The following is a 21988-nucleotide window of genomic DNA, read 5'->3' on the forward strand; positions in this document are numbered from 1 at the left end:
CGTCTCAGGTTGCCACTGTAACCCTAGTTCACTGAGTAGGGAACGAGACGATGCGTCACTTTGCCATACTTCCTACTTCCCTGTGATCGACTTGCTTCTGCCTTTTTCAAAGTTAGCGTGGTTATAACCGGATGTGCTTTTATCCTTTCCTGGTCATGATGTCACCCGCCCATGATGTTCACTCTCACCATTGGACTAGTTGACACAAGTGCTTCAGACGCAATCACACAGGGGGGTTCCTAAAGCGTCATTGACGCATCGCGAGTTACCTACTCAGGGAACTAGGGTTACAGTTGTAACCTGAGACGTTTTTGTTTGCTTTCTTCTCCCTCCTCACTCTTCTCCTCTCAAACATTTTATCACACAAATAGGGTAAGGGAAAAATAAAATTACCTTTCATGTGCACGACACTTACATGCTCACTAACAATGCCTGGACGCACCCGACTAATCTAAAATTACACGAAACAAGCACATTAATCAAAAATATGAATTAAGTTAAATTCCCACGAACACCCACTTTCTAAATGTATAATAATACTACACACACAGACTATCCTTAAAAGAAAATATGGTATCACTGTTTATTGCTGATTTTAAAGCTTACGTAACTTTAAATGATTTGGATATCTACAGTTTTACATATAAACACTACATAAGATTGGCCCCTTTGTATTAATCATGGCCCCCCTTGTGCCCCCCAGTTGAAAAAATCCTAGAATCGCCCCTGCGTAAAACCTGGTAAGGGGAGATATAAAAGTCAATAAAGACAAATGACACGGAGCTGCTGCTTCACCCTCTGAGTCTGTGTATTGTCTGAGATCATATTGCCGCGTGCCCGCTTCCCCAGCAGGACAACAAGTCCCAAGGCAAATGTAATCAAATAATCAATCGTGCATAGGCAAGGAATATCAATTGTCATCAACCCAAAATCATACAGTAGGCTATGCATTAATGACATTCAATTTATTTTTCAATGAAAAAAAATATTCTGATGACACTAATTATTGTTTTTCTTTTCTTTTTTCTTTTTTATTGTAACCACTACAGTATACAACATCAATATATTTACAGATGCAGATCCAGCAATGAACTTTTGGGAAACATTTAATTTTTTATTTTATTTTTTTATGACACAACTGTATAGAGATCTTGCAGGAGATGATCGAAAAGCACTAGAAAAGAATAGTTCAACCCTAACCCTACAGACAAAAAAAAAGTAAATTAACCATCCTCTGCACTTTTTGCAGTATTCAGTACTATAGCAGTTTTTTGATTTTCTGACACAAGAGTATACCTAGGCAGTCATTTCTCAGTTCTGCAAAAAAATACAGTAAGCTACACAGTAAAATGGCTGTAAATAATTTTGACAAATACAAGTTTGAGGGTGTACAACGTGCTACAGTTTACTGTACATAGAATAGTGAAATTTCCCTAATCTAAAGTACTGGTATCTGTGTACTGTAATTGTACTATGTGAGTATAAAACCCTGCAGACAATTCTTTTAGCTCTATCTCCAGCGTTAGGATGCAGAGATTCTGATTGTTGTTTTATCAGTTTTGCTGCCTAATGTTTACTCATTGTTAAATGTTTTGAGAAATGTTTTTGTTTTGAGAACTGAATGAATGGGTTGGGAAATTGGGGCAACTGAATCAGTTGTTAGGATCAATGTGTTAGGAATCGAGGAAAAACTGCAATTCGATTATATTCTAACATTACTCTGCTATAAGTTTCTGTGATCGGGATCTTCTTATTTATTTCATTCGTCGGATGGCAAAAAGGCCTATGTCCATCATGATGAAAGTGAACGCGTGTGGTCAGAGAATCAGCTTCCCTAACAATTACAAAATGAATCTCAGACATGTACAGACGGGATTAGATTTCTCAGAGCACCTTTTTCCGATTCACCAACAAATGGAAAAACAATTCGTAAGTGAACTAGACTATGCTATGTGTTTTTTTGACCCACAAAGAACCGGTTCATAAGAGTCATTTGTCAGTGAAGCTGGCTTCACTGGACACGCTGCATGCACTTGCAACCATCATGCACAGTTTATTAAAAGATGGGTTTTCTTGCCATTATTTTGCGTTACACTGTATTTTTTATCTCACCACATTGAAGCACCGCTGCTGAAAAGCAGTACTTGAAACACTGCTTACATTTATATTTTATTCCATGATAATTCTGGGGTAGCAAAGAAAGCTTTTTCTTAGGGTAGCAATGCTTTTTCTTAGGGTAGCAGTTCCCACCCCATGCCACCCCATGCCACCCCAGTAGATCCGCCCCTGGCGCTGTCTTATTGTAACTGCATCATTAGTTTACCTCACTGTGTTAAGCGATGTATAGAATTCAGCAATGTTATTGTAACGATGAGGCAGGAAGGAAGCGGAGAGAGAATCCACATGCAAGCCCTACTTTAATAAAACAAACAGGTAATCCAGGGCAAACCACGGAACTCTGGAACATGGAACATGGAACAGCTACAACAACTAACAAACAACAACTGAAGCACAGAGGTTTAAATACACAGGCAAACAAGCTAAACAAGAAACAAGGGGGCGGGCTAATTAGAAACACCTGGAGAGACAAATAAACAAGAAAAACTACAAAGGACTACAAAACATGACACAGGACAGGAAATAACAAAAGTCCACACAAGACAGGAATCATGACAGTTATACAGCGTTGTAACCTATTGTATCTAAGCATCTGTAGGAAACCACCCACACCACACCCACATCCATTCAAACTGCTCAAATATCATCAAGTCCTCCTGGGAAGTTCGTACTTACGAGGTGGGAAGTCGTGTTTACGACGGCATGTGCGTTCAAGTCATTTTCGTCGGAGTAAGATGGCGGTGTGTACTTTCTCTTAATTAATTAAACAAAAATACAGCAAGGTTCTACTCTAGTTCTAGAAAACGAAGAACAAAGAAATGTGCATCAGGTGTGCTCTACTTTTTTATGTTTTTAATTAATTTATGAAGCCACTGCAAACTTTATCGTTACATATTACATTGTTATATTATAATTCTATCATATTCCGTGCAGGTAATTAGCTTATTCCGCCGTGTTTCTCACTGACACGCCCACAACTCGTAAAGATCGGAGCTTAAAGAAAATCCCGAGCTCCCCACTGGTATTTACGACATTGTGGTGGCGTTCATGTGCGTTCAACTCGTAAATACGATCTATACGAGATGACTTGAATGCACCATTAGTATTTCTATCAGCAGGAGTAAAATTTCGTTTTTTGGAAATCTGGCTCTTTTTAATGAAGAGCATGGGTGGAAGGCGAAAACCAGTGTAATTCACACAATATCAGTCACCCTCACTTCTATAATAATTATTTTCAGTCATCAGGACAGAGTAACATAATGGTACATTTTTGAGAACTAAAGCAAAATTCTCAGTATCATTCTAATGTTTTATTTTTTATAATGTTTTATAACAGGAACTGATGGTTGACGATGACAGGAAAAACATTAAGATCTCTGTGCCTCAGACAATGATAATGATAGAACAAACAATGATGGAAGTAGTGTTATTAAGAGAGAGAGAAAAATTCATAGATAACCTTTCATGCTTATCACATCAAGTAGCATGTTTGATTTACTTTTAAAGTTTGTCAGTTTTATAGATTGATTAAAAGTTATAAAATATTTTAGAGCATTTTTTAAAATTTATTTAATGAGAAATAAAATAAAAGACGTTTTAGCGTTTGCCACAACATCCAAGTTTTGACAAGAAACTTTTCTTGAATAGAGCACAGTTCAGGTCACTTTTCCCCCCAGTGCTTATCAACACAAACACTGTCTTACACCAGTCATTTGTCTTGACATCAGTGACTTTAAACTTCTCGTATGGAGGAATCAGCACCTCTTCCTCGCCAGGATACTCAGAATATGTTGCCACATGAGCACCTTTATAATCTTTGAGTTCAAAACAAGTTCCACGACCCTTATTTGCAAACTCACGTGCTACCTTACGGGAACGAGAAAAGGATGCAAATGAGCCAAAACGAAACGTCATGCCCGCTTTCCCCTTAAATTTAGATTTTGTACCACGATAAACTGTATAATTTTTAGTTTGTTTTTTCTTCAGCATCTGTAGTGCTTTTGTTAAAAGAAAGTGAAGTGAATACCATTTAAATGTCTTGTCTTTGTATTTGTTTCTCTCAGTGCGAACAGCCTTATTGAACTCCTTATATATGTCATCCTGAGTGTACGCATAAATAGCAGTTAAATATTTTGAGTCTTTCAATTTCTTCGCTTCAGCTGTCCAAACATTTCTAAAACTAGGAGTGTTTTTTAATTCTTTCTCTAGATATTGTGACTCCACCAGTTCCTCCATTTCTTTTGTACAACCATCATATTGGTCATCAACAGAGTTATCTGCCATATCCAATGGTATGCTGTCTTCAACAGCAGCTCTGCGATCCTGCAGCAACAGGAATCATAATGATCACATCATCAGTATTAATGTCTGCAATATTCATACTGGAACACATTACCTGTCCTAGAGCAGCTACAATGAGAAGAGCTTCAATGATCAGCAGCATCTTGATTTACTCAAATCCCTCAGATGCTTTAGTAGATCTAATGAAGAACAGATGCTGAAAGACAACCATAAACACAACAGCGGCTCACAAATACTACATCTATCACTGCAAGAAGAATATGGGCACAAGCTGCAAATATGTTCAACACAAATTCTTACAAAATACAGCTTTAATCAAATGTGTGTGACTGGTATTTTCTGCCAGATAGCAAAATTGTTTGAAGTAATCACCTGTGATGTATTGACCTTGTACTTTATCCCCAAACTTACCTGAGAAAACACTTGTCTCTTTTTTGTTATATTTCAGGAGCTTAGGTGTAATGACGAGAGGAGAGAAGAAAGTAATTCGCTCACAGCCAGACGACTAACGATAAATTATTATCCCTAATCACTCAAGTGTCACTCTGCAGGAACTACTAGTGACCTCGACCATTATTTTAAAGTGAAAAACATCCTGAACAGTGACTAGGAAACACTTGAGTAATTAGTGATGCATTTTATGACCATGTTGAGAGTAAAAAAAGTCAACTCCTCACATCTCAGACAATTTGTCATAGTTAGTTATTAGTTCTTAATGATGCCAATCCCATTCAGTAATTATTGATTACCTAATAAGGAACTATATCAGTCCAATTTTGATATTACTCATTGATTAGTTAAGCTTGTTTTTATATTAGTTATAGTAGTAGCTGAAGTGTTAGAACTACTCATTAGTCCTGCATTACTACCCATTAATGATGGATCATTATTCTAAAGTATTACAGTTATTGACATACAGTAATATTGGGCTCTTTTGAAAGGTAACAAGTCACTCCTCACTCCTCCTCAATTTTATTTTGTAGCACTAGCCAGAAGAACATCTGTTAAACAGTATGTGGGACTGGATTTATGACAAAATACAAAATCAAATGCCATGCATGATGCTTTCTCAAGGCAAGACAAGTTTAGTTACAGTATATATCACATTTCATACACAATGGTAATTTCAAAGTGCTTTACATAGAAAAGGAATTAAAATAATCCAAAAAAAAAAAATAATCACAACATATGCATAAGAAATAAACATATCATGCAAAAGAACTAAAAATAACAATAGGTTTTAACTAAAGGCTAAAATACGCAAAGTTGTCATCATGAGATCAATAAAGAACAATATAAAACACAATATATTATAACAAAATATTAACAATAACAAACTTTTTGCATCTACAAAAAGTAATCTAGTTTGAGTCACACCCCAAACCTCGGTCAGTAATCTGGATTAGGTGTCTATATCTTTCTTCCCCACCCTTATGCTTTTGATTGATCTAAAACAGAAATACAGTGGAATGCTTCTGATCTTCATATTCAAGATGACTACACATGCTTTTCAAAAGATCTTTTGACATTAATAATATTCAAATATATCAAAAGTGTGAAGTAGATTAAAGGCTCAGCAAATGCAAATTAAATGATTGTGGTTTCAAAGTTGTATAAGATAAGGACATTCATTTAGGGTCATTTGTATCCTCCTCTTTTATCTGACATGTAAAGCCTAATGAAGTGACGTGCAGTGGAATAATATTCCTTTTTTGCTAAGTTGTTTTAAGACTTGGGTGTTACTAACATGTCTTAGCACTCTGAAATGTTTTAGCATGTATCTAACATTTTGCTAGCATGTTAACATGTTGTTAGCATCTTATTAGAATTATTTATCACATATTAACTGTTGTTATGGTTTAGCATGTTACATATTTCAAGTTAATTTATGAAGTGTACTTATGTAATGTTGAAGTATATTTTTAAGTGTGTACTAATATCAATGTACCAGTAGTAAACTTGTAAGTGTACTATTTCAATACCGTTTGGGACTAAATTGGCCCAATTTAGTATATAAAAAGTATACGTTTAAGTATACTATAAGTGTAAACTTTAAGTGCACAACTTGTTCACAACTACGTTTCTAATTTACACTGCATCTGTACTACAAGGGAACTTATAAGTATACTTGTAGTTTACTATTTTTATACTAGTACTTTTTTATTAGTTTATGAAAGAACATTTTGTTTGAAGTATACTATAATGTACATTATCACGCTTATTACAGGGCTACTAGCCACATAAGTAAATAATTATCTGAGAAATATAGTTGAAATATTTTATTTGGTCTTTAAATGCAAAGCTTCCGCAGTTCAAACTAGATGGACAATAAAGAGATACGGTATACAGTCATAACACTTATTAAACAGCATTTCATTTCACCACATAAATATTTATTGGGATCAGAGAGATTTCAGATTAAACGGTTTTAAAATCGTACCTGTTTATATCTTATAATCCAACCGTGAACAAAACAACAGTCTCCAAACAATTGCAGTCCACGATACTGGATGGCATAATTAAATAACTGAATTAAATAACCTTTGTGTTCAGAATATCCTTGTCAAATTCTACGGTGGTCCCACTGTAAGTGGACTTGCAGCCATATTGTTTTTCTTAGGAGGAATCTGCTGTTTGTGATCATATAAATGTATGTGGATACCACATTAATGTCATGACTTTTCTCTTTATCACTACAAACAGTAGTATTCAAATTAAACTCTTATGATACAGTATATCAGAGGCTTAATGTGAGCCACTGCACAGTCCAGTTCACTTCACTCTTACAGGTGTCAGATAAGAGAAGAGGATACAAATGAACCTAATCTTATTCAACTTTTGAAACACATTCCAAAGGTCACAACACAGGTCCAAAGATGAAAAATATGTATGTCCACATCCAGGCATCTATTTCAGACAGCTCCGTATATTAACAATGGACCATTACAGAGTGCTTGAACTTGGACTCAAATATAAAGAAATGCGATCAGTGCTTAACTCAAGGAGGTCAGAAAAGTTGCCAATATATTCACAGATTCGAACTTCCTGGGTCAATAACTCGTGAGCTAAATGTTAAAACACAAATTACACATTTTTCATAGTAATATAGACAACGAGCTACAACCCATTTTTTTATAATATAAACTGATCTATATGAGCAGGCGGCTGAGAGACAGACCGTCTGCAAAGTGCCCCTTTTGAACCCCTCTTCTCCGTTTCAGTACTGCATGTCATGAAGGTAAGAGGATCAGACAGCAAATGCGGAGAAATAGTAATTTTAATGAAGAAATCTTGCCAGAGAGTTCAAAATAAGATAAAGTTCTCAAAGGGAAACACAAAACTACAGCAGTAGTAAAAAGTTCAAATAAGGTCTCGGCTAGTTGCAAAATTAAACTGAAGTCAGCCCGGGTGTAGAGAGATAATCAGATGATGGCTCCGTAACGGGTAAAGGAGCAGGCTGAGGTTTCCCGAGGGAGAGTAGAGGCAAGCAGCGAATCTCCGACTCAGATGAACTTTTCATGTAGACATTCGGCTCCACAAACAGCTCCCGACTTGACAGGACTATGACATGACAGGACACGACAGAGACAGAGATTAAATCGACGTTCTGTAGTAGAATGATAATTCAATACTCAGGCAAAGACAGGTAGAGAGAAGGGAAGAGAAATAGGAACGCTAATCAGAGGAAAAGGGGATTCAGGTGAAGGGAGTGAGCAATGACGAACAGAAAAGGATAGACAGCTGAGAAAAATAATGATTAAATGAGGAGGTGTGTGCATGAAAGAGGTGTGTGCGTAAATGAGGAAATAGCGCTCAACGAGTGAATGTGTGTGTGAAAGAAACAGGATCATGACAGTGCCCCCCCCTCAACGAGCGCCCCCTGGCGCTCCCGAGGGGGAGGGTGGGCGGGACCGAAAGAAATCATCAATGAGTGACTGATCCAGGATGTCTCGAGAGGGTACCCAACTCCTCTCCTCAGGACCATATCCCTCCCAGTCTACAAGGAATTGTTGACCTCGACCCCGGCGGCGAACATCTAATATCTTTCGGACCGTGTAGACAGGAGAACCCTCGACATGAATAGGGGGAGAAGCAGAGCGCGAAGGGGGACGAATGACTGGTTTAATACACGACACGTGGAAAACGGGGTAAACGCGACGGAGGTGACTAGGAAGCTTAAGCTGGACTGCGACAGGACTGATGACCTTAGACACACGAAAAGGTCCAATAAAACGAGGAGCAAGTTTGCGTGAAATAGATTGAAGGGGAAGATTAGCGGTCGATAACCATACCCTCTGCCCACAAACGTACCGGGGGCTTTTGACACGACGGCGGTTGGCGGCTCTACGAGTCTGTCTTCGGGAGCGACAAAGGGAGGCTCTTACTCTCATCCAGGTGCGCTTGCAGCGCTGAACGAACTTCTGAACGGACGGCACATTAGAATCAGCGCTCTGAGACGCGAAAAGGGGAGGTTGATATCCAAGACTGGCTTGAAACGGTGATAGACCAGTAGCGGAGGACGGAAGCGAGTTATGAGCATATTCCGCCCAGGGAAGTTGCTCGGCCCATGATATGGGGTTACGAAACGCGAGGGAACGTAAAATTCGACCGATAGTCTGATTGGCCCGTTCGGCTTGCCCGTTGGTCTCTGGGTGAAAGCCGGACGAGAGACTTACGGAGGCTCCGATTGATCGACAAAACTCCTTCCAAAATTGAGACGCAAATTGTGGACCCCTGTCAGACACGACGTCAGAGGGGAGTCCGTGGAGTTTGAAAACATGTTCAATAACTACTTGGGCGGTCTCCTTGGCAGAGGGGAGCTTAGGAAGAGGAACAAAATGAGCAGCCTTAGAAAAGCGGTCTATTATGGTCAAAATAACGGTGTTGCCACGTGACGCTGGGAGACCAGTAATAAAATCAAGCGCGATATGAGACCAAGGTCGCGAAGGAATTGGTAATGGTCTTAAGAGCCCGGCTGGGGGTTTATTGCTAGTCTTGGTCTGGGCGCACTCAGGACAAGAGGCAACAAACCGACGTGTATCCCGTTCGCAAGTGGGCCACCAAAAGCGTTGGCGAACAGAAGCCAAGGTGCCCCTAACGCCGGGATGGGCAGTAAGTTTAGAAGAGTGAGCCCACTTTAACACAGCTTGACGTGCGGAGACGGGAACAAAAAGTAGGTTACTAGGACACGACCGCGGAGGAACAGCTCGAGTAAGGGCGCGTTTAACTAGCCTCTCAATTCCCCAGATGGCAGTGCCAACCACACGACCCTCTGGGAAAATGGGAGAATCTGAATCGACGACTTCAGAGGGATCAAAGAGGCGAGACAGCGCGTCAGGCTTTACATTCTTAGAACCCGGACGATAAGAAATCGTAAAATCAAAACGAGTAAAAAATAATGCCCAACGTGCCTGACGAGCATTTAGTCTCTTAGCTGACCGGATATATTCGAGATTCCTGTGGTCAGTCCACACAACGAACGGTACGGGAGCACCCTCTAACCACTGACGCCATTCTTCAAGAGCAAGACGAATAGCAAGAAGTTCGCGGTTTCCCACATCATAATTGCGCTCCGAGGGAGACAACTTGTGTGAGAAAAACGCGCAGGGATGGAGCTTATCATCAATGGGTGAGCGTTGGGAAAGAATAGCCCCAACACCCACCTCCGACGCATCTACCTCAACGACAAACTGCTTAGAGACGTCGGGAAATAATAGAATGGGGGCTGACGTGAACAAGGTCTTTAAACGATCAAAAGCGTTCTGAGCGGGCTCTGACCATTTAAACCGGATCTTAGATGACGTTAACGCTGTTAAGGGGGCAACGATCTGACTGAAGTTACAAATAAAGCGACGGTAAAAATTAGCAAAACCCAAAAAACGCTGAAGAGCGGTTCGTGAATCTGGGACTGGCCAATCAGTGACTGCTCTCACCTTGTCAGGATCCATACTGACCCCGTCTGCCGAAATAATCGAGCCCAAAAAAGAAACTGATTGAGCGTGGAATTTGCATTTCTCGGCTTTTACAAACAGTTTATTCTCGAGCAGACGCTGAAGAACACGACGGACGTGCTGGACGTGCACCTGGAGAGAGGGAGAAAAAATTAGAATATCGTCGAGGTACACGAATACGAACACATTGAGCATGTCCCGGAGGACATCATTAACCAGTGCTTGAAAGACAGCTGGGGCGTTGACCAATCCGAACGGAAGAACGCGATATTCAAAGTGCCCAAGAGGAGTATTAAACGCAGTCTTCCACTCATCCCCCTGTTTTATGCGGATCAAGTGATAGGCGTTACGAAGGTCGAGCTTTGTAAAGAACTTTGCTCCCTGCAAGACTTCAAAGGCCGATGACATAAGCGGCAAGGGATAACGATTCTTGATGGTTATGTCATTCAGACCTCGATAATCGATGCAGGGCCGCAAAGATCCATCCTTCTTCTTAACAAAAAAAACCCCTGCACCGGCGGGAGACGTAGAAGACACAATAGTGCCGGCGTCTAAGCACTCAGATAAATACTTCTCGAGAGCTTCGCGTTCAGGCGCAGAAAGGGAATACAACCGTCCGCGGGGAGGCGTGGCACCGGGGAGAAGGTCAATGCTACAATCATATGGACGGTGAGGAGGGAGAGAGGCAGCCCGTGACCGACTAAAGACCATCCTGAGATCAAGATACTCCTTCGGGACCCCAGACAAATCACCTGGTTCTTCCTGGATAACAGAGACAGAGGAAACAGGAGGAAGAGCAGAGGTTAAACATTCAACATGACACGAGACATTCCAAGACAAAACAGAATCTTTAACCCAGTTAATCTGAGGGTTGTGCTTTGCAAGCCAGGGGTGACCTAAGACTAAAGGAAAATAAGGAGAACGAAAAATTAAGAAGGAGATGGTCTCATTGTGGTTACCAGAGACCGTGAGAATCAACGAGGAAGTCTCACGTCTAACTCTAGGAAGGGGACTTCCATCAAGAGCAAAAAGAGGCGTGGCTTCATCTAGCTCCTTCAGGGGAATACCTTGTTCTTGAGCCCACCTTTCATCGATGAAGTTCCCCTCTGCGCCCGAGTCTATGAGAGCTCTGCAGGAGATTGATGATCCAGGCCAACGAAGGTGAACCTCAAAGGTAGTACAGGAGCTTGGTGGAGAGTCCGGGGAAGTAGCGCTCGCCAGTAGCCCTCCTCTCACTGGCGAGCCCCGGCTTTTAACGGGCATGACGACACAAAGTGGGAGGCAGAAGCGCAGTAGAGGCAAAGACGATTAATTACTCTTCGTTCTCGTTCCTTGGCAGAAAGATGAACACTGCCGAGTTGCATGGGCTCGGAGTCTAGGGTGGCGGAAGAAGCAGATGGTGAGATGGGCGTTGCAGAAGACAGGAGGGCAGACTCCATTCCGCGGGCTCTGCGGCGGAGGTCGAAGCGTTTCTCTATTCGAATGGCGAGCTCTATCAGCGGGTCCAGGCGAGTAGGGACTTCTCTTGCCAGTATCTCATCCTTGACTTGAGCGTTGAGCCCGTCTAGAAAACGTGCTAGTAGCGCGGGCTCGTTCCACCCACAGGTGGTAGCCAGAGTGCGGAACTCTATAGAAAAATCCGCTACAGAACGTCTACCCTGGCGCAGTGAGGACAGTATGCGAGAGGCTTCCTCACCATAGACCGAACGGTCAAACACGCGGATCATCTCTTCCTTGAAGAGAGAAAAGTGATCGATGCACTCTGCCTCTGATTCCCAAATCGCCGTACCCCATTCACGAGCCCTTCCAGACAGGAGAGAAATGACGAAGGCTATGCGGGCTCGATCCCTAGAATACGTTGAAGGCTGGAGAGAGAACACAACTTCGCATTGTGTTAAAAAGGACCGGCATTGGGTAGGCTCACCGGAATAGCATGGTGGATTATTGATGCGAGGTTCAGAGGAGATCTGAGCATTAGGTGAAACAGGAGGATCATGTCTGAGCCGGTGAAGCTGTAGCGTGAGATCATTGACCTGAGCAGCGAGGGAATCGACGGCGTGACGCGCAGCAGCAAGTTCCTCCTCGTGCCTTCCAAGCATGACTCCTTGGATCTCAACCACAGACCGGACAGGGTTCTCCGTAGCTGGATCTGTGAGGCCTGAGTATTCTGTCATGAAGGTAAGAGGATCAGACAGCAAATGCGGAGAAATAGTAATTTTAATGAAGAAATCTTGCCAGAGAGTTCAAAATAAGATAAAGTTCTCAAAGGGAAACACAAAACTACAGCAGTAGTAAAAAGTTCAAATAAGGTCTCGGCTAGTTGCAAAATTAAACTGAAGTCAGCCCGGGTGTAGAGAGATAATCAGATGATGGCTCCGTAACGGGTAAAGGAGCAGGCTGAGGTTTCCCGAGGGAGAGTAGAGGCAAGCAGCGAATCTCCGACTCAGATGAACTTTTCATGTAGACATTCGGCTCCACAAACAGCTCCCGACTTGACAGGACTATGACATGACAGGACACGACAGAGACAGAGATTAAATCGACGTTCTGTAGTAGAATGATAATTCAATACTCAGGCAAAGACAGGTAGAGAGAAGGGAAGAGAAATAGGAACGCTAATCAGAGGAAAAGGGGATTCAGGTGAAGGGAGTGAGCAATGACGAACAGAAAAGGATAGACAGCTGAGAAAAATAATGATTAAATGAGGAGGTGTGTGCATGAAAGAGGTGTGTGCGTAAATGAGGAAATAGCGCTCAACGAGTGAATGTGTGTGTGAAAGAAACAGGATCATGACACTGCAGGCCCTACTAATCTGTATTCTAGTGTAATTACTTTTCAACTCCATGTTTTTATTATTTAATCAATATAAATTCAAGGTAGATTCAAACCTTCAGTTTTCTTTTTTGCAAACATACTTTGCAGACATTATTTACAACTTAAAGGGGTGGTATAATGCCCCCTTTTCACAAGATGTAAAATAAGTCTCTGTTGTCCCCAGAGTGTGTGTGTGTGTGTGTGTGTGAAGTTTTAGCTCAAAATACCCCACTGTCATAACGTGTCCCATAGAGATCAAGGGGAGGTGGTAGATAGGCTCAGGACTCAGATATCATCCAAAGAGGATTTTTATTCAATGCCAGTGGAGAAGTAGGAGTGTACAGATTCACAGTGAGATGAACAAAGAAAAAATTATGAAATGAAATACAAATAAAATATTGCCTAAACATATGACCATTTAACCATTTAACTCGTAAACACCACTGGACATTTATCCCTCCCTACATCACCAAGAGTTAAGTTCCCTTCCCTACTAATAGAAATGGTTTAACCCAACACAAGAAAAAGGGAAGCTATGGTCCCGCCCCCTCCTTTGAGGAGTCACAGGAGCAGGATATGGTGAGTAGACAGCATGTGGGGCAATTGTTTGCAATGTGGGAATAAATACAGATTTGAAATAATAAATAACAAAAAGCATAACTACCACTTGTCTCTGTGTGGTTAATGGGAAAAATACATCAAAGGAAAACTACAGTAGACATAACACGTTGTGATGATCGCTGATATGTGCACCTACCTGCAATCAACTCTAAGAGCATATCTTAAACTTATAATTGAATGTTATAGAATAATAATCCAGATTAAACAATTGTATCATCAACATAATAGACTGCATCATAGTCAACAGAAACACAAATGCCATAATCACAGTAGTGATGACGTCATCTTAGCACCCGTCATCACACCCACAGATAATTTTTACAGCATGTTAAAATTATCAATTTTTTGAGGGTGAACAAAAACGTGTTGTTTTGTGTGTCCCTTTAAATGCAAATGAGCTGCTGCTCCTGGCACAGAGGGCGGAGCTTCAAGAGCTTGTGTGTGTGTGCATGTGTGTGTGTGTGTGTGTGTGTGTGTGTGTGTGTGTGTGTGTGTGTGTGTGTGTGTGTGTTACTGCAGCTCCGATTATCTCACACAGACAAGCACTAGAATGTCAGAAACTGTTCTGCCTTTTATGTTTAAACTGGAGTCGGACAATGATGGAGAGACTCAACAATAATTGACAACATGTATAATGCAACAGGACGTTTCTGAATGGTTAGTTCTACCTGAAAGACCTGGGAGGCAAAATGACGTAACAAAGCATACATTTATTAATGACCCAGCAAGCAAGTATTGTGATATAAAGTTCTTTGGCATAGGCCCCGTCCGTAACTCGCAATCCAAGGGTAACGGATTCTGCATTTCCTGCCTGAAGACGAAGGCAGGGGCGCAGCCGACCTAAAATTACATTATTACCTGGGAGCCGACATAAATTTACCTGGGAGGTCTGGGAAGGGACCATCCTGGTGGTGGTGGTCGGGAGGATTGAGGTGAATGTTGGTGTCAGCATCTGCGAACTCAGACATGTGTAAGTACCAATCTTTTATACTACGAGTATTAGAACATGATTGGTTAGATGAGAAAGTAATAAGTGACGTAACAGTTGAGTCTTCCTGGCAGAACTTACGCTAAAGCTTCCATTTGATGAATGTATGTTGCTGATGTGGATTTTAACTATCTTTGATTAGCTAGTCTTTGATTAGCATATTCTGTCAAGATAATCTATAAAATCGCTCATGTGGGAAGTTCTGGGAACTGTTGTGAGATGCCTACAGAGTGCCATGCTATTGCATTTGTGTTACGTGCTGTAGGCTATTGCATGTGAAAAGACGGATGCGACAGCTTGAGCAGAATCACAAATATGCTAGATTACTTTTGCTTATGAAGGGAGTGCACCCCCCAATCTACCTAAATGCATTTGTTTGCGCGAATCATTTTACAACAGACTGCATTGTGAACGAGGGTCCGTAAAAAGCAGTCTTTGCTAAAACGTTTTTACTCGAGAATGGATCTGTGTTTTGCTCGTGATCCAGCTTACAGTCTCCGGATCGATACTGGTCATGGCAGTAATGAAGGGAGAGCGCGCGCTTTATTACAGTTTTACGGATATAAAGTTCACCAGTTTATTAAGCACCCCCTGAAAAGGTCTGTATCTATTTGTTTACTGTTAGTTGTAACATAACGAGTGTTTTTGTGTAATTCTCTGTGTATGTTGATGATAATGCAAGGGAGAGAGAGAGAGCTTATGGAATAAGACTTTAATGCGCACTTCTTGTACTGTTTTATTCAGCTCTTACGGTGATTTTCTGGACTAAAACAAATGTGTAATGCTTTTGTGTCAATTACAATAAACTTCATTAAACTCATCAGTACATTTTTGGCCATCATTCGGAAGGGGTCCGTTAAAAAAGGCTTGTACTAATAGTGGATAAAAGCAAAATAACAAATAAGTTATAACCGTAATTAAACAAAACTATACCTGTTCTATCTCCATGCAGCATATATTCTCTGGCTCTGTGGGCATTATTGTCCGACTCCGGGTCGAACTGAACACTGCTAGTAGCCTACAGTTGCTGTTATGATATTTTCATTCCATGAGATGAGATTGTCCTGACAAGATGAGATTGTCCTGACATCTCGGTTACGTATGTAACCCTCATTCCCTGAAAGAAGGAACTGAGACGTGAGTCGGACGTACCGTACTGATTGGGATCACGCTTAGGGAGCCTGTCATCTTCGAGTATTGATAAATCGAGCCAATCCACATTGGCTTGCGAGATTTGCATCTCGCGCTCCACCCCGCGAGATGTATAAATACGCGGGTATAAATATGGAAGCGGATGCACGCACCATTTGACTTTCGCTGAGGAGCCGAGTGGAGCCCAGAGTCAGCGGTAGTCCAGCAATATTGGCGACGGGACTACGTCTCCGTTCCCTCCTTCAGGGAACGAGGGTTACATACGTAACCGATACGTTCCCTTTCAGTTCGGTCACATTCGACTTGAGTCGGACGTACCATACTGATTGGGATCCCAATTAACCTTCCCGTAGGGAGGTATCATTTGGAAGTTACACATGTGGACTGGGCGTTTCCGGGCAGTATAACATATGGAATGTCACTGAGGAGGCTCCGGCCTAAGCGGGGGGAGACAACACCGGTCAGAAGTGCCAAGGGAAAGACACAGGCTCGCCGCAGGGAGCCGTACTGTGGAAGAATACACATATGGGATTGCCGTAGGGATCACAACATATGGGACCCAGCCTAGCACAAGTTCCACCAATGCATATGAGTGCTAGGCCTGGCGTCGGACGCTCCGCCACGTCCTTATTCAGTGCTTCCCCACGGATCTTCCATCAACTGCATCGTGATGTGCGGCAATAGAGGCAACATACACTTTAAGGGTGGAGGGAGACAGCCTTCGCTCTTGCAGAAAGGAAAGCACAGTAGCGATCGAACATCTTCGGGGGTCTTCTCAGTTAGAAGAACAGCACTCAACGAACAGGTTCCACTTCAGAGCGTAAGCATGCCTCGTAGAGGGTGCTCTTACAGAAGTGATGGTGTCTATGACAGCTTGTGGTATTCAGTGTTGAATTTTCTTGCTGTCTGAAACATAGCACATGGTGTTTTTCTTCAAATATCTTGTAGTTTTGCAATGTTAAGTGGCACAATCTGGCTAATTTCTTGAATTTGTGAATTTGTTCAGCAAAGTGAACGCAATGAGTCTCAAATTAAATTAAGTGTATGTGTTTTCTATGAATGTTAGAAATGTTAGAAATGTTTCTGGATGGCATGATTTTTTATTTCAAATAAAAAACATACATAAATATAATGGCGCTTTTCCACTGCATGGTACGGTAAGGTTCGGTTTGGTACGGCACGCTTTGGCGCTTTTCCACTGCATGGTACGGTACGGCTCGGTTCAGTACGGCTCACTTATGACGCATTTCCACTGCATGGTACGGTACGGTACGGCTCGCTTCAGCTCGCTTTAAATGGTACCTGGTCTGTTGAGGTTCCAAGCGTACCGTACCGGTACTAAAATGTGACGTGAAAACACTGCAGATCACTGATAGGTCAGACAGAATCATCACTACCAGCGTCATTGTATTTACAACATGAGACACTAAACCCGCTAGATTTAAATAGCCAGTAGACAACAGCCAACGCTGTAGCGCCTGTTTTAAAAGTATTTGCTTCAAAAAAAGAGTATAAACTTAAAAAAAGAAATGGCTGAATCGTGCTCAGTGGACGAGGTGCAGACGTTCCTCTCGTTGGTTGCCGAGGAGCGGATGGGGAAACCCGGAATGAAAAATTCACATTTAATATGATGATGTCATGGCAGTAGAGACGGCAACTATAACGATCAGTCACACCCACTTTGAAGCGGTACTAACTGCAGTGGAAAAGCAACCGAGCTAAAGCGAACCGAACCGTGCCGTACCGAGCCGAGTCGTACCACGCAGTGGAAAAGCGAAGCGAGCCGAACCGTTCCGTGCCGAGTCGAACCGTACCGAGCCGAACCGAGTCGTACCATGCAGTGGAAAAGCGCCATAAATAGCTACATAAATAAATAATACTAAAATAACACTGGACTAATTAAGATATTCTAAACTGTTTTTTATAAGAATCATATAATTTACATGTAGTTATAATAAAGCTACCCTTTTGAAAAAGTAGCTAACTAACATAAAGCATGGATATATGATATTATACAATCAATATGCAAAAGACTAATTAGCCTTGGCATTTGAGTACCAAATTAAGGGCCTTGGCACCCAGGGCAAATAAAATCCTCACTGTATATAGTATAAACCTCATCTAAAAGTAGTAAGTTTTGGTCATAAAGAGACTATGTCTCTGACTTAACTCACCTTTGATTGTGAAGGTCTGTGCCCTTCTAAGAAGGACACATATTTTTCATTTTTAGAAACACATGAGGAACCTTTCCAGATTTTTTCAATTCATACAAGGTTTTAAACATTTCCATATCTATATTAACAGCCAAAATGACAAATTCAACAAAGATGGGTAGGTTTATTTATATGAATTTTGATTAACACTCGTTATTCTTTTAACACATCACCATAGCTAATTGGATGTTGAATGCTTCACAAACTATATGTAATGAACCAATTATTGATTGGCCAGAGCTGTACAATAGCAAATTGAACAGAAATGCAGGTCATAAAATAAGTTTCTCTTATGTGGTGGGTAATGGACATATAATTAAAAAGTAGTGTCATTTAAAGAAGAGCATAGAAACCATGTTTATAATACAATATACATAAAGTTATCTACCTATCCTAAATACTATCTAGACTGTTTAAATTTGATAAACAAAAGCATCTGCCTCAACATATTTCTGTGCAAAAATGTTTTTTAGTTTTTTTTAAAGCATGCATTCGTTAACTGGAAATTACTTTTATATTAAGATAAGTCATAAGTCTTAAAAGTACATCTTTATTCATTTTCATCTGTAAAAATGAGAATGTTAGACAAGAGAAAAACACAGACAAAATTACGACAGCAAGACTAATAAATGAATTGACTATATTATTCAAATATGTATTTATATCTATACATTTCCTTCATTTTTGGTATACCCATGTGTTTTTACACCTGTGTGTTCTTCTTTACAAAAATATTACATAAGAATGATAACATTACAAAACTGATAAGATGTAGGCCTAATTTTTATGATTAATGGTTAGTCATTATTATCACTTCATTTGACCAACGTTCTAAAGCATTGCTAGAGAAAACAACTGTTAATGAAATTGAAGCTTATTATTTATGATAACCTTTGATAAAGTATGAGGGTTGTGTATCAACAAGATTTCCAGTTGAGTGTAAAGCGTTGCAACCCGAGAGCGTCCCAATTGAGCCCGCGACATCGTCTTTCGGCGTGCCGCGGGTCTCTTTCGACGCTCCAGACGATGATTCAATGTCGATCGCTGAATCACAAGGTGGGCAGGAGTCCTCGGGAGATGACGATTCGGCTGTGCTGCTGCCTTTGGGTGTGCCAGCATTGCCCGAGTCTGATCCCGAGCTGACGGCCATGCTTTCCCAGGCCAGGCAGCCGCAGCCATTGGGCTTGAGTGGTCTCCTCCACCCGGCCCTGTGCATTCGCGGCTGGATGATTGTTTTTTTGGGTGCGGCCGCCTGTCCCCGTCAGCTTCCAACCCTAATACCTTTCTTCCTGGATGTGCATGAGGAGGTCACGAGGTCCTGGAAGACTCCCCTGTCTTCCCGTGATCGTTTGGCGACCTTCTCCGCCTTTCCTCCTCTCGATCAGGCCGCTGCTAAAGGGTACACTGGGGTTCCCCAGGTTGAATGCTCTGTTGCGATGCAACTGTGTCCGCAGAGCACTTCTTCTCTCCTCCACTCTCGTGGCGAAGACCTATAGAGAAACCTCCTTGCATGCCATGGCCACTCTGCAGGTCTACCAGGCTCAGATGCTCAGGGACATGCATGAGGGGAGGACTGACCCAGGGCTCTTTGATGAGCTGCGTGCCGCCACTGACCTCGCTCTCCAGGCGACGAAAGTGACTGCACGCTCCATGTGTCAAGTGATGTTCACATGTGTGGTCCAGGAGAGACACCTGTGGCTCAACCTGGCTGATATGAGGGAGGCTGAGCGAACCCGTTTCCTCGACACCCCCATATCCCAGGCTGGCCTCTTCGGCGGAGAGGTCGAGGACTTCGCCCAACAGTTCCTGACCACCCAGAAGCAGACTGAGGCCATCAAACATATTCTGCCCCGTCGGCCCACTGCTGCCTCCACCCAGCCGTCAGCACAGAATCCTCAGTCTGCTCACCGCAGGAGCCCAGCAGCAGCCTTCACCCGGGCCGCATTGTGGAGGAAGCCGCAGGAAGGCACCACAGCCCTCTCCGGCCCCGCTAAACGACAGGCTAAGCAGCACCCCTGAGACGGGCTGCTCAGAGATGGCGATTAGTTCTTTCCAGGAGATCGTAGCAGGGCCACTTCTTCCCCTGGTGGAGGGCCGGGGGAGAATCCTTGGTTGTCCCAACCCCGCTACTCGTTTCATGACGAGCAGCACCCCAATGTGGTTAAAGAAAGAACTGACATACCCATCTCTGAGCACAGAGTTCTCAGATGACAGTGCGCTCCGCTCACGAGCCTCGCCACACTCGTCCCCCTCTGTCGCTCCACTCACGAGCCTTGCCACACTCGTCCCCCTCTGTCGCCAGACCCCTGCCAGAGCCCTGCCAGAGCCCGCTTCAGGGGAGTCCGCTTCACTATGGTCGGTTGCAATGCCCCTGTCATGAGAGCGGAGGTCGCCGCCCTACTGGCGAAGGGTGCGATCGAGACTGTCCCTCCAGCCAAAAGTCCGGGTTCTACATCCCCTACTTCATTGTACCCAAGAAATCTGGTGGGTTACGGCCAATCCTGGACCTGCGCGTCTTGAACCACTCCCTTCACAAGCTGCCGTTCAAGATGCTCACGGCCATACGCATTTTCGAATGTGTGCGGCCACAGGATTGGTTTGCAGCGATCGATCTGAAGGACGCCTACTTCCATGTCTCCATTCTACCTCGACACAGGCCGTTCCTATGGTTTGCTTTCGAGGGGCGGGCAAACCAGTACGCGGTTCTCCCATTCGGGCTAGCCCTGTCTCCTAGTGTCTTCACGAAGGTTGTCGAGGCAGCCCTTGTTCCTCTACATTCCTCTTTTCTCGGTATGGAAATCGACTCGGTCGCCATGTGCCCGCAGCTTTCAAGCACGCTCGCGCAGTCACTGCTAACTTGCCTGAGACAGTTCGAGGGCAAGAGTACGGTTTCACTGAAACTATTTCAGAGGCTCCTGGGGCATATGGCATCCGTAGCCGCAGCAACGCCGCTCGGATTGCTTCATATGAGATCGCTTCAGTCGAACCTCAGTTTCTACGGGCCGGAGTGTCCTTAGAACGAGTTTCCAGGAATGTTGATATCTCAACAGATGCCTCCAAAACGGGCTGGGGCACCATGTGCAATGGATATGCTGCCGCGGGCTCTTGGACAGGACCCCAGCGCCTTTGGCAGGTCAATTGCCCCGAGTTGCTGGCAGTACATCTGGCTCTGCACCGCTTCCGTGCGTTGCTCAGGAACCAGCACGTACTAGTCCGATCAGACAATACTGCGACAGTAGCGTACATCAACCGACAAGGTGGTCTATGCTCCCGCCGTATACCTCCACGTGTGGCTCCTGGACGGGACGAGGCAGGTTTGAGTACCCTATCACCAGCGGTAGTGGCTACCATCACTTCCGCAAGAGCATCGTCCACGAGACATGCCTATGCGTTGAAGTGGAACTTCTTCGTCAACTGGTGCTCTTACCGCAGGGAAGACCCCAGAAAATGCCCGATCAGTGTCGTGCTTTCCTTCCTGCAAGAAGGGTTGGAGCGAAGGCTATCTCCCTCCACCCTGAAAGTGTATGTTGCCGCTATTGCCGCACATCATGATGCAGTTGAAGGTAAGTCTCTAGGAAAGCACGACCTGATCATCAGGTTCCTGAGAGGAGCAAGGAGACTAAATCCTCCCCGCCCTCCTCTCGTAACCTCTTGGCACCTCTCAGTGGTTTTAACTGCCCTGCAGAGTGCTCCCTTTGAGCCTTTGCAATCAGTGGAGCTTAAGCTCCTGTCAATTAAGACAGCGCTCCTGGTTGCATTGGCCTCCATTAAGAGGGTAGGAGACCTGCAGGAATTTTCGGTTGACAAAGCGTGCCTAGAATTTGAGCCGG

At 43.1% G+C, this 21988-nt stretch overlaps 1 protein-coding gene across 2 annotated transcripts; it reads right to left on the reverse strand.

Moving 5' to 3' along the window:
• Window positions 1-2663: 2663 nt before the first annotated feature.
• Window positions 2664-4923, reverse strand: LOC309488223 (erythroblast NAD(P)(+)--arginine ADP-ribosyltransferase-like). 2 transcript variants are annotated; one of them, XM_082156320.1, is made up of 3 exons: window positions 4831-4923; window positions 4514-4615; window positions 2664-4440 (listed from the first exon to the last, which is right to left on the reverse strand). In XM_082156320.1, the coding sequence occupies exons 2-3, from the start codon at window positions 4559-4561 to the stop codon at window positions 3715-3717; spliced, it is 774 nt and encodes a 257-aa protein (XP_082012446.1). In that variant the 5' UTR covers window positions 4562-4615; window positions 4831-4923; the 3' UTR covers window positions 2664-3714. The 2 variants fall into 2 exon arrangements, with proteins under 2 accessions (XP_082012446.1, XP_082012447.1); XM_082156321.1 differs by having other exon boundaries at window positions 4514-4598; window positions 4831-4920.
• Window positions 4924-21988: the final 17065 nt, after the last annotated feature.

This window comes from Leuciscus leuciscus, assembly GCF_965113295.1.
Source record: "Leuciscus leuciscus genome assembly, chromosome: 23".
Taxonomy (NCBI): Eukaryota; Metazoa; Chordata; class Actinopteri; order Cypriniformes; family Leuciscidae; genus Leuciscus; species Leuciscus leuciscus.

Bases quoted from the DNA above. Each gene is read 5' to 3' on its own strand.
- LOC309488223 (XM_082156320.1), bottom strand. From the start codon at position 4,561: ATGCTGCTGATCATTGAAGCTCTTCTCATTGTAGCTGCTCTAGGACAG. The intron at 4,441-4,513 runs GTAATGTGTTCC...CTGTTGCTGCAG, and splicing joins TTGTAGCTGCTCTAGGACAG to GATCGCAGAGCTGCTGTTGA.